Raw genomic sequence first — 11,150 nt, forward strand, 5'->3', positions numbered from 1 at the left:
GAGGGAAAACCAAAACAAGATGAGAGAGAATCAAAATACACCAGAAAATGTTATTTCTGTCAGGGAAAGGGTCATCTAATCTCAGATTGTGAGAAATTAAAGCAGCTAAAAGGAATGGTGCCTCAGAATTCTAGTGGGACCAAGCCAAAAGCTGTGTTCTGTGTCCAGAAAGAGCAAAGCTCAGTGTCACTGAGGGAGCCTGTTGCCATGACTACTCAGTCTGGAACAGCTACCTCTGTTGATCAGGCTGAGGAAAATGGTCCTCTTATAGAGGTAAAGCGCTGCTTGCTGGTGAAAACAGATTCTCAGTTGTTTGAGACAGCAGGGGTGGACGTAGGAATACTTGACCGTCAGTATAGGGGGCTGCGGGACACTTGTTCCCAGGTAACCCTGTGCCATCCAGATATCATCCCTAGGGAGTTTATAATCCCAAATGAGAGCATGAAGGTGGCAGGGATTGAGGGGCAGGTAATTTCACTGCCAGTAGCAGAGGTACCTGTCAACTTTCAAGGCTGGAGGGGAGATTGGCGGCTAGCGATTTTATCGACTCTGCCAGCAGCCGTGCTCGTGGGAAATGACCTGGCTGAACATGTGAAACGGGTGCTAGTGATTACACGCTCACAAGCCACCACAGGGACAGTTCAGGGGGGTAATGATGAGCCAGAGACGGAAGCAGAGGGGAGTTCAGAAGCTGTGGTGGAAACCTTAACCACAGACAGCAGATTTGGACAGGAGCAAAAGGCAGACGCCACTCTCCAAAAGTGTTTTGAACAGGTGACTGATGCCCAGCTAACACCTGAAACCCCAGTGAGATTTCTGGAGAAAAAGGGGATTTTATATAGAGAGACCCTGAGGAATATCTCAAAAGGGGGAGATGGGATCAGAAGTCAGCTGGTGGTACCTGAAAAGTATCGCCCCATGATCTTACAAAGGGGTCACTCTGACATGTCTGCTGCACACTTAGGGGTGAAAGGGCCCCTTGATTTGATCAAGCAAGATTGGGAGCAGATCACCCAGGATGACCCACAAGACGTTGTGACTTACATAGACACCTTGATGAATGACCTAAAGCGAAATCTAGAGCTGGCAGCAGAAAACCTGCAAGCTCAGAAGGTCAGACAGAAAACATGGTATGACCACAAAGCTAGAGAGAGGCACTTTGACCCAGGGGAGGAAGTGCTTTGGCTTAGGCCCTGCAGAGAGAATAAACTGCAGCTCAAATGGGCAGGACCATATAGGGTCATTTCCAAGATGTCAGACCTGAACTACCTAATAGAGCAGGAGGAGAACCAAGCAAGGAGGGTGGTTCATGTGAATGCCCTAAAACCCTACTACAGAGGGGAACAGAGGGTTTTGTTCGCGATAAAAGCAGCTGAGAGTGAGGAAGCGGAGTTACCCTTCTGGGAGGGTAGAGGGGAAGTAAAATACAACCCAGAGGAGGTAAAGATCAGTCCTGCACTCACCCAAGACCAGCAGCAAGAACTAAAAATGCTGCTTAGTAAATATCAACAGGTGTTTTCCAACAAGCCGGGGATAGTGAAGGGAGTGATGCATCGGATCCACACAGGGGATGCACCCCCGCAGGCAGTATCCCCATACCGAGTAACGGGACCCTATAGGGACAAGGTGCGGAAGGAGCTGGACGAAATGCTGAGGGAGAACATAATCGTCCCCTCTTCTAGTCCTTGGTCCTCTCCGATAGTCCTTGTGGACAAGCCTGATGGGAGCATTAGGTTTTGTGTCGATTACAGGAAATTAAACCGTGTAACCACTCCTGATGCCTACCCAATGCCCAGGCTAGACAACCTGATTGAAACCATAGGGGGTTGTCGGTTCATCTCATCATTGGACCTGGTAAAGGGATATTGGCAATTAAGAATTGATCCCAGGGATCAAGAAAAGACTGCCTTTTGCAGCCCTTTTGGTCTCTATGAGTTTCGAGTCCTGAGCTTTGGTCTCAGAAATGCACCAGCCACATTCCAAAGGCTGATGGACCAGACCTTGGCAGGGCTCAGTGACTTTACAGTGGCCTACATTGACGACATAGGGATCTTCAGTAATACCTGGGAAGATCACCTGATACACCTGGAGTTAGTGCTGCAGAGGTTAAGTGCAGCAGGGCTAACAGTAAAGGCCAGCAAGTGTCAGCTGGGTAGCCCAGAAATAAAATACTTGGGTCACATGGTAGGGGGAGGAGTGATAAAACCCCTGGAGGCCAAAATAGAAGCAGTTCGTGATTGGCCTAGACCCAACACCAAGAAAAAAGTCAAATCATTTCTTGGGTTGGTGGGCTACTACAGAAAGTTCATCCCGAGGTTTAGCGAGATTGCGGCTCCGCTGACCGATCTGACGAGGAAGAAGGCTGATGACCGCATCCCGTGGACCAGCGACTGTGAGGCGGCGTTCCAGAGGTTGAAGGAGGCGTTAATCAACTATCCTGTCCTGCGTGCTCCAGACTTCGACCGGGAGTTCATCATCTACACCGATGCGTCTAACAGCGGGGTAGGAGCAGTTCTGTGCCAGGAGGATGAGAATGGTGACCAGCATCCAGTGTCCTACCTGAGTAGGAAACTTCAAAAAGGTGAGAGACATTTGGCAACCGTGGAGAAGGAGTGTTTGGCCATAGTCTACGCGATCCAGAAGGCCAAGCCTTACATCTGGGGAAGACATTTTATTCTGTGTACTGACCATTCACCATTGCAATGGTTAAAGACAATGAAAACCCACAATAGCAAACTTATGAGGTGGGCTTTAAACCTACAGGACTATGACTTTGAAGTGAAGGTGGTCAGAGGGTCAGTGAACTGTGTTGCTGACGCCTTATCAAGAAGACCTGAAGAATGAAGACGGCGAAAGAACATGGACTATGTGTATATATGATGACAAAAAGTAAAATGTACCTGGTTTTGAATTTGGTTGGTATGAATAAAGGTAAATGGATGTATTGTATATATGGTAAATGTTTAAATGCATAATTGCTATGGTTAACTTAGAGTGTAAGGATAAGTAAGTATTATATGGTATGTATAACTGTTGTTGTGTATTTTATTCAGGTTGTTTTTTGGTGAAAAGCACGTTAGCTTTCCCCCTACAAAACAACCTATAAAGAGGGGAGGTGTTACATACAGCACTGATGTTACCTGTCTGTCATGGGTTTGGAGGGAAAGTTCCATCCTATGGGGAGTGGAAGGCGGGACATCAGGAGGAGGGGCTGTACTGTATAAATATGTGATGCCTGTGTGGTGAGAGGGAGATGCTGAGACAGACACTGTGAGACACTGGGTTGTGACGAAGCAGCAGCTGGGAAGAAGAAGCTGTTGTGGGAGTCAGTGTGTCAGACAGGGTACTACTGTGTGTCAGAGTACCAACCTGATAGGTTCAGGTGTCTGTTGGTTAGCCAGAACTGATAGGTTCAGGGTCTGTGCTTAAAGTTAAGGGTTCTGGGTGAACCAAACTGTATGCTTGTATGAGTGAGAATAAGCCACGTTACTTTATCCTATTCACCTGATTGTTTATTTTTCCCTGTGTGTATTTAAAATAAACCTTATTCTTTTTATTGTTTAAAAATCCATCCCTGGTCTGTGTGACTTCTTAAAGGGAATGGTTGGTGGCAGCTTAGTGTAACTGTGTGACAGATCCCAGTAGGTCTGGGTTTGTCACAGACCTTCCCAGTGGATTGGTGCCCTACTTATGAGGAGCTCCAAACGCAGGCACTGTGCCTCACTGGTTGTAGCTGCATTCCCCATCTGGTGCCTGACAAGACCCAGCCAAACTGGGCTTCTCTCTAGACCTGCAGGTTTTGCAAAATATTCCTGGGGGCAAATGTGAGGCTCTCCACTCTATAAGAAAGTCAGGAAGAACAGACAAAGTTTTCTGAGAGGCGTCACCCTACCCGTTACTCCTGTGCACCCTCAGCAACCTTCAGTCCCCAAGGAGTGACCGGTGGGGTTTGGGGGGCCCAGATCTTCAGGGGAATAAAGCCTATCATGTAGGTCAGTGTGCAAAATTTCGCCTGGGCAGGGGGGCGCTCTTTTTTCCCCCCCTCTTGCACTGCAGCTTTTGCCCTGTAAATCGGCCGAGGTTTCAGTCTTTTGGAGCAGCCACTGGCAAAGGGAAGACTTCTCATGGAAGCACCAAGGAGGAAAAATTAAGCTTCTTACGGGTGGCCGGACTGACTTGACCTCCCAACTAAGCACTTAAGAGACTTAGGCAGCAGTTATATGTGGAGACAACGTCAGATCCATTCACACACACACACACACACACACACACACACACACACACAGCGCCGCTCTCTTCTCCTCTTGGCCTGAAGAGCTGGCATAGGGCTGCCATAAACCTTGGCACGTGGGCACTGCCAGTCTAGGGAGCAGCACAGAGAAAGACTCCCAGCGGCTTCCAAGGGATGGGCCAGGCAGAGGGCTTGCATTAAGCTGGATCTGGGCTGGATCCTGAGCTACAGATTCCCAGAATCCCTCCCCCCACCCCCCCCCACCCCCGAAGCCTTATCTACCCATTTCCTAGTGATCTTCAGGACAGTTCCAGGATTCCCCAGCAAGTCCATAAGGCCGCTTAAGAAATCCAACAGGGAAAAAAACTGAGCAGAGCTGGGAAACCTCTGGCAAACCTCAAAGTGTCATTACTGTAATTATAAGAAAACACACACACGAGTGATCGCGCAAAGCTACCGCTCTGCTTACCTTTGGAGTAAGTGCTGACCAACGTGGCAAAGTTTGAGATCAGCGTAATGGGGGAGAAATCAGAAATGTCGGCAATTTCCAGGGTGCGGAGGAGGGACCGAAGGCGCTCAGCGCAGAAGCTGCAAAGACAGGGGAAACCATGTTTCGCCCAGTGACGTGCCCGGCTCGGTGGCTCCCCCCCCCCGATCCTTGATTCCTTCCTGTTCCCAGAAGCGGGCACACCGCCTCTCTGCCCACGGGGGGGGGGGGAACGCCAACCAAGTTAAAGACTTCGGCCCTTCAAGACCTACCGAAGGGGCTTGCGTTCGATACAGACTTTTTCAAAGATGTCCTTCAGGAAGGATGGAGGGCTTTCCTGGATCACGTGGTGGACCCGCAGGCGGGACTTCAGGTACTCCAGGAGACGCTTCAGGAAGCCCACAAAGTGTTCCGCTGTCCGGATATTACCCGGCACGGCCTCTGCCAAGGAGAAAGGAAAGGGACGCTCCCTTCTCGGCCACTGCCTTCAAAGCACGGTTCTTGGTGCCAAGACGTTGCCCACCAGCCCCTGAGCAGCAGCAGCAGCAGCCGCTCCTCATCCTCTCCTGAAAGCAAGCTGGGTGGTTTTAAGGCCGAGCCAGTCACACACCCAGACAGCCTGGCCTACCTCACAGGGCTGTTGAGGGGGTGAAGAACGGGTAGGGGGAGCCGCAGGTGACCCTGAAGCTCACGGGCAGGAAGGTGGGACATAAAATTGACCCCCCAGAACAGAGAAGCCAATATAAGAGACCTTGTAAAATCTCATCGGGCAGCACCGGGTTGGCCAAGTAGACGTCCGTTTCCCGGGCAACGTTGGCCTCCCGCAGACCCTCCACCAGCCGCCGGTATTCCTCCTTCAGCTTCTGGGCGTCTGTTTCTTTTATCCTGAAATATGGGGTTAGGGGCTGGGTTAGAGATGCCAGTTTCAGGCAGGGAAACAGCAAAGAGAGGGCAGTTACCCCCATGGACGGGACTGAAATATGAGGAGAGTGCAGAAAATGGCCCAGGGCCCTGGGAAAAGGGGGAGGCAGTGGTTGTGTGGAGTGCCTGGAGCCACAGAAGGTCCCCCCGTCCACCTGTGGCCTCTCCAGGCAAGGCCGGGAAAGGCCTTTCCTAGACGCCCAGTTGCAGCCACTACAGACCAAGATGGCCCAATGGTCTACTTTAAGGCAGCTTCTTGGGATGCAAGTTCAACTCCTGAAAGTTCTTCACTTTCAGCGCTAAAGCCAAATCAAGTTCCTAGTCCTCGTGGATGTTCAACGGAGCTTGGAAAGCATGGGGCAACGCTTGCAGGAATCTCCAAAGAAGGGTTATTAGCGAAGCAAGACCTCCGATGCCCCGAAGCTGGGCTCCACTCCTTTGTAGCAGGCTAATGGCTCAGAGGGGATTCCTCTGTTCAGCAAGCAGAAGCCGGGCGGTCTTAGCCGGGGACTTCCGGATGAGTTTCCCCCACCCCACCCCCCACGAGAAGGGCCACGATGGAGGAAAGTGGTGGGGTGGGGTAAGGATCTCCTTCCTTACTTCTGGATGGCTGTCTGCAGAGTGGCCACGTTCCCCTGGCAGCGATCCAGCATCTTGCGTGTGATATTGACTCCCATGGAATCAATGCAGACATTATCTGTGGGTCAAGAACAAGGCAGATCTAGATCTGAGGCCCAAAGTCATTTCCAAACCAGGTGAGTCAAAAGAGAGAGAGAGAGAGAGAGAGACAGATCCCAGGGGAAGGGCCCTAACCCCTCCCACCAGCCCGCTGGCCAGCCACCCCCTGACCTCCCTCCACCCCTCTTGCCTACCAATATTGTGAGCCTCGTCAAAGACAACAACAGATTTCTTGGCCAGTTCCTTGGAAACCAGGTCGGCGATCTTGGGGTCCAGGAGGTAGTGGTAACTATACACCACCACGTTGGCATGGAGGATCTGGTCCAACAGGGGGAAAAAGAACATAGCAAAGCTGAAAGATATGCCATGTACACTTAAACTTGGCTGCTTATCACAGCAAAATGACCACCTTTTTCTGATTCTTCATTTGAAAAAGGGAGAAGCCAACAGTCCCCGACCGTCCCTACAACAGGTGGTCCCATCGGAATGGCCCTGTCAATGTCAAAGCATAAGTAAGTGGGTGGGCTTTCACTTTCAAAATTACAGCACCCAGCAGGCAAACTTTCAGGTTAGACAGAAAACATCAGCAGGAAAAAGGGAAAGACAGCAAAAACTCAGCTATGCTCAGGGCTGTTTGCAAGAAATAAAAATACACTGAATTTTCCCCCAGTGTTTAAAAAACGGTAATATCCTACACCCAATCCAAATGAGGCAAACTGAATAATACACTGTCTTATTTTGCACAGGCTATTCTGAGTCTGCCTGTCACAGAGGAGGCCAAGACACTGAGGTCCCGACTCTCCCCATGGGAAAATCTCCCTTCCTGCATTTCAGCATACTCGTCTCACAGGGGTTGCCCCCTCATCTTGTCCGCAAGGAGGGGGACGAGGCTGCCTTGGCTGCTAGAGCTCCCAACCGCGTTACCGAGTATCGGGCGAGGAAGTAGGGGCACCATCCCTTCTGCCGACCGTAGGCCTTCAAATCATCCAGGTTGTAGACGCCGTAAGGGAGAGGCATCTGGCGGCCGTGGGCGTCAAATTCCTGGTGGGGATTGAGAGAGAAGAGGGCCTTCCTCAGGAACTAACAGGTACCCGAGGTTTTCAGATGACCCATGTTGATCAGGGGAGCCCACTAGACCAAATGGTTTCATCTCCATAAAACAGAATCATGCCCAGGTTCTGCTCAACAATACAGGTTATTCTGCATCCTCTCCCTAGTGCTCCTGCAGTGTTTTGGGCAGGGGAGTCTGTTTCCCCAAAAGTAGCCCCAAATACACGAGGAACTCTCTCCGCAGCCATAAAGGCGCCCAGGAGGAGCGAAACCAGGCAGAAGCCTCAGCGTGTCCACCCAACCAGCGGCCCGTATCAACCCCTCTCCTACCTCAAAGAAGCGGCATGAAGGAACGCTGCGATCCTGCTGGTGCTGGGCCCGTACGTAGGAGGCCGTCAGGCTGTAGCACTTCCCATCCACCTCCTTCCCGAAGCGCAAGGTGCTCACCTGCAGCAGGGAAGACAGCAAACGCTCATGGACTGGGAGAAAAAGTGGACGCAGGAGGAGCCCCCTCTTCCTCCTCCAGGAAGGAAGGAAGGAAGGAAGGAAGGAAGGAAGGAAGGAAGGAAGGAAGGAAGGAAGGAAGGAAGGAAGGAAGGAAGGAAGGAAGGAAGGAAGGAAGGAAGGAAGGAAGGAATTGGAAGGAGGGAATTGGAAGGGAGGGAGGGAGGAATTGGAAGGGAGGGAGGGAGGAGGGGCAGAATCAGGCCAACTGCAGCCTGCAGATAGAAAGGGAGCCACCTCTGGGTGAACGCAGAGGTTCTTCCTAGAGCTGAGCGCCAGGCCCAGGAAGGGTATCTTCTCTCCTGTTTGCTTCTCGTGGAAATCCAGAAGCTTCCGTAGCTCCTCAATGACCTGAGGAAAGAGGAAAAGGGAGTCCACTATTTGGTCAAAGCCGCCTCGGTGGGCGCCTTCCGCCTCACCTCGCCAACCTTTGGTCGAGTCAGAAAGATCACCTGAATGGTTCCAAAGGGGCAGCCAAGAGGCCTGCACAGCCCCCCCCCCCGGCCGGCCCAGTCCCAGAGCACCACCTCCCCCACCTGCCGTGCCCCCCACCTGCCCCTGGCCCACCCAAGCCACCCTCTTACCTTTTCAATCTCCGGCACCGTTCTGGAGCAGTAGATAAGCTTGGAAACCTCCAGAGGGTGAGCCTGGTGGGCAGAAAGACTGTTGGGTTGGCTTGGATTCAACTCCTGTGCGTTGGGGGGTGACGCTCAGCTGGAAGGGACCCACGAAAGCAGCCCCACATGGCCCTTTGGGAATTCTGTACTCTGTGAATGCGTTTTCGTGCAACCTACTGTACATTATAAGGGTTTTTTAAAATGCTTTGTTTTCTATTGAGGTATCTTGCAGGCTTTTCTTTAAAATGTAGAGTTAAAGCAAATTAAAGGCATCACATTTAAAGCATCTTCTTTCTTTAAATATAGTTCTGCATCTTCCCATCAAACTGATGATAGGAAGAAGCACAGCTGACCACCAGCTCCCTCCTATAAAGACAAAGTTTTAAAAGGACGGTGTCAGGATTTTGAACAAATGGATATTATCCATGGGTTTCTTTTTCCCATCTGCAATGGATACTTTAGGAAATGTACATTATTTCACAGTGCAGAGTTTACAGGCAGAAGATCGTGGGTACATAAATAAGGGGAGTCGGTGGTTTCAAAGCTGTGAACAGATCTGCACTTTTCCATGCAATTACTTTGAAATTAAAAGACAAGGAGCTGGACAGGCAGCTTTTAAGCAATGTCAGACTCGGGATTTTGAGAGCACTGTTGCACATCCAAAGCACTTCATATCTTTCCTGTGATTCTTACACTAACACTGCTCATATTACCCTGATCGTACAGGTGGAGGTGGGAGGTGGGGGGGTGCAATCTGAGAGCAAGACAGAGAGCGCTAGTTTTTCCAGGGTGGGTCTTCTCAGCCACGCTGGCTGGTGGCTTCCCTGAGATGGCAACCGGACACACTCAAGAGGGCACGAGGTCCGGAGACGGGCGCCCCCTGAGACCCTAGCCAAGGCAGACTCACTCGCTGGTAGGCCACGATGAGCGACAAGAGGGAGATGGTCTTCCCGGTACCCGAAGGCATCTCCAGCACCCCATGGCCCTAGGAGGGAAAGAGGAAGGACACATAAAGCAACCCCCTAAGGCTTGCAGCTCTAGGCCCCTCTTCTCATTCCATCCCACGACCCGGCGGGAGAAAAAAAGGCGTCTAGAGCCCGGGATCGCATGTCGAGTCAGTCCCGGCACAGTCCCAACCTTGGCATCCAACGTCCTCTTGAGCTCCAGCATGTATGAATACTGTTCGGGGTAGATGTAATCGTAGGGGAAATAAACCAGCAATCCATCGATGTTCAGCCTGAAGGGGAGAAAAATGCCACAGGCATCAGGCGCAAAGAGGGGACAGATCGGACCAAACCTCAGGAAGTGAAGCAAGCCTGGCTGTGACTCGTCTCAACGCCAAGCTTCTAGTCCTCAGCGTTATAGCCCCGAAGATCCATTTTTCTCGGAAGGACAAAGGACTCCTTGACAGACTGACTGTCTTCGTGGGTCTGAGAGAGGTCAGTCCGATTCCTCCTGATTCTTTACTCGTTTGCTCCCTGCATAACTTAATAAGGAGTTTTTTTTAACGCAGGTAACGTAGTTAAGATTGAGGGCAGAAGGAGTTCCCACTCCTCTGCCTCCAGGGTGTATGAAGCAAGGCTACCTTGTCTGGCTGTTGTTAGGGATGACCGACCGAAGGGGCTCGTGCAAACACTTGGGCACGCAAGGGAACTGCTAGGAAGGTGGATCACATTGCAAATCTCAGCCCAGAGGGATGGGGGCTCCTGGCTCGTGACTTTCAGGGTGGGCGCGTGCAGCAACTGCCCCCCCGGGGGTGGGGGGGAAATCGGTCCCTGGCTTTTTGCACCCACCCCCACCGGGTGGAGTCGCGAGGGGGGTCGCCCGACCCTCACCAGGCTTGCCCAGCAAGGGAGGCACCGCCAACCTTTCCCTCTAACTCGCCCCCCCCGCATCTGCCTCTCCCCCCCCCTTCGACATTTCTGCCCTCCCTACAGAGTTTGCAAAAATTCCTTTTTTGGGACTACAGTTCCAAAAAGTTCCTTTTTTTTGGACTACATTTCCCAGAAGCCCCCAGCCAGGCTCCTGGGAGCTACAGTGAAATAAAAGGCACGCTCGCAAGCTCCGGCAATTCCGCCGCTTCCCCCGAACCCCCAAAAACGAACCCCGGGCTCTTCCTATGCACCCCTTTCCCCTGCAGCCCTAATGGTATGTCCCTGCATCGCCCCCCCCCGCCATTCTCACTTCATGGTCTCTTCCGCTCTCCAATGCCATTGGCCGGCCCCGCCGCGCCGAGCGCCAGATTCCCACTCCCCGCACGCCCTTCAAGCCACGCCCACGTCACGGCTCTCTATTGGCTTCCCCGGGCTCGGCCTGCGGCTCCGCCTACTAACCAGCATGTCTAACTCCCGAGACCAGCGTGTTCGGCTGCACTGCAACTCGGCTCCGCAGAGGCCTCTCTGCCGCTCTGGCAACGTCTCTGTGGCTAGGCGAGGCTAATCGAGCCCGGACTCGCCGTGGGGCGTGGCTTACACCGCACAGTAGCCGCGGCGCGAGCCCTCTTTCACTAGTGTACTACAGGATCATGGGATTTGGAGTTTATATGAGAGAAAATATCCCATTATCCCCTGGGGCAAAGGTGCATGAGAGCAAACCACACACCCCATTATCCCCTGCGATGAAAGCGTGTGAGGGCAAACTGCATGTCTGGTTATTCCCTGGA

At 52.1% G+C, this 11,150-nt stretch overlaps 1 protein-coding gene across 2 annotated transcripts in view; it reads right to left on the reverse strand.

Annotated features, from left to right (window-relative positions):
• The window catches only part of ERCC2 (ERCC excision repair 2, TFIIH core complex helicase subunit), a 20,691-nt gene extending 9,896 nt beyond the window's left edge, over positions 1-10,795 (reverse strand). The window contains exons 1-12 of one of the 2 annotated variants that reach the window (XM_072980371.2): positions 10,673-10,795; positions 9,626-9,725; positions 9,396-9,473; positions 8,456-8,518; positions 8,109-8,222; positions 7,698-7,814; positions 7,242-7,358; positions 6,512-6,635; positions 6,240-6,336; positions 5,470-5,603; positions 4,991-5,159; positions 4,701-4,819 (exon numbers count right to left, since the gene is read on the reverse strand). In XM_072980371.2, the coding sequence (XP_072836472.2) occupies positions 4,701-4,819; positions 4,991-5,159; positions 5,470-5,603; positions 6,240-6,336; positions 6,512-6,635; positions 7,242-7,358; positions 7,698-7,814; positions 8,109-8,222; positions 8,456-8,518; positions 9,396-9,473; positions 9,626-9,725; positions 10,673-10,677 (1,237 nt within the window). In that variant the 5' untranslated portion in view covers positions 10,678-10,795. Of the gene's footprint in view, positions 1-4,700; positions 4,820-4,990; positions 5,160-5,469; positions 5,604-6,239; positions 6,337-6,511; positions 6,636-7,241; positions 7,359-7,697; positions 7,815-8,108; positions 8,223-8,455; positions 8,519-9,395; positions 9,474-9,625; positions 9,726-10,073; positions 10,383-10,672 lie in introns of those variants that run through there. The other variant, XM_072980372.2, reaches the window with a different exon arrangement.
• Positions 10,796-11,150: the final 355 nt, after the last annotated feature.

This window comes from Pogona vitticeps, chromosome 9 (assembly GCF_051106095.1).
Source record: "Pogona vitticeps strain Pit_001003342236 chromosome 9, PviZW2.1, whole genome shotgun sequence".
In the NCBI taxonomy this organism is placed as follows: Eukaryota; Metazoa; Chordata; class Lepidosauria; order Squamata; family Agamidae; genus Pogona; species Pogona vitticeps.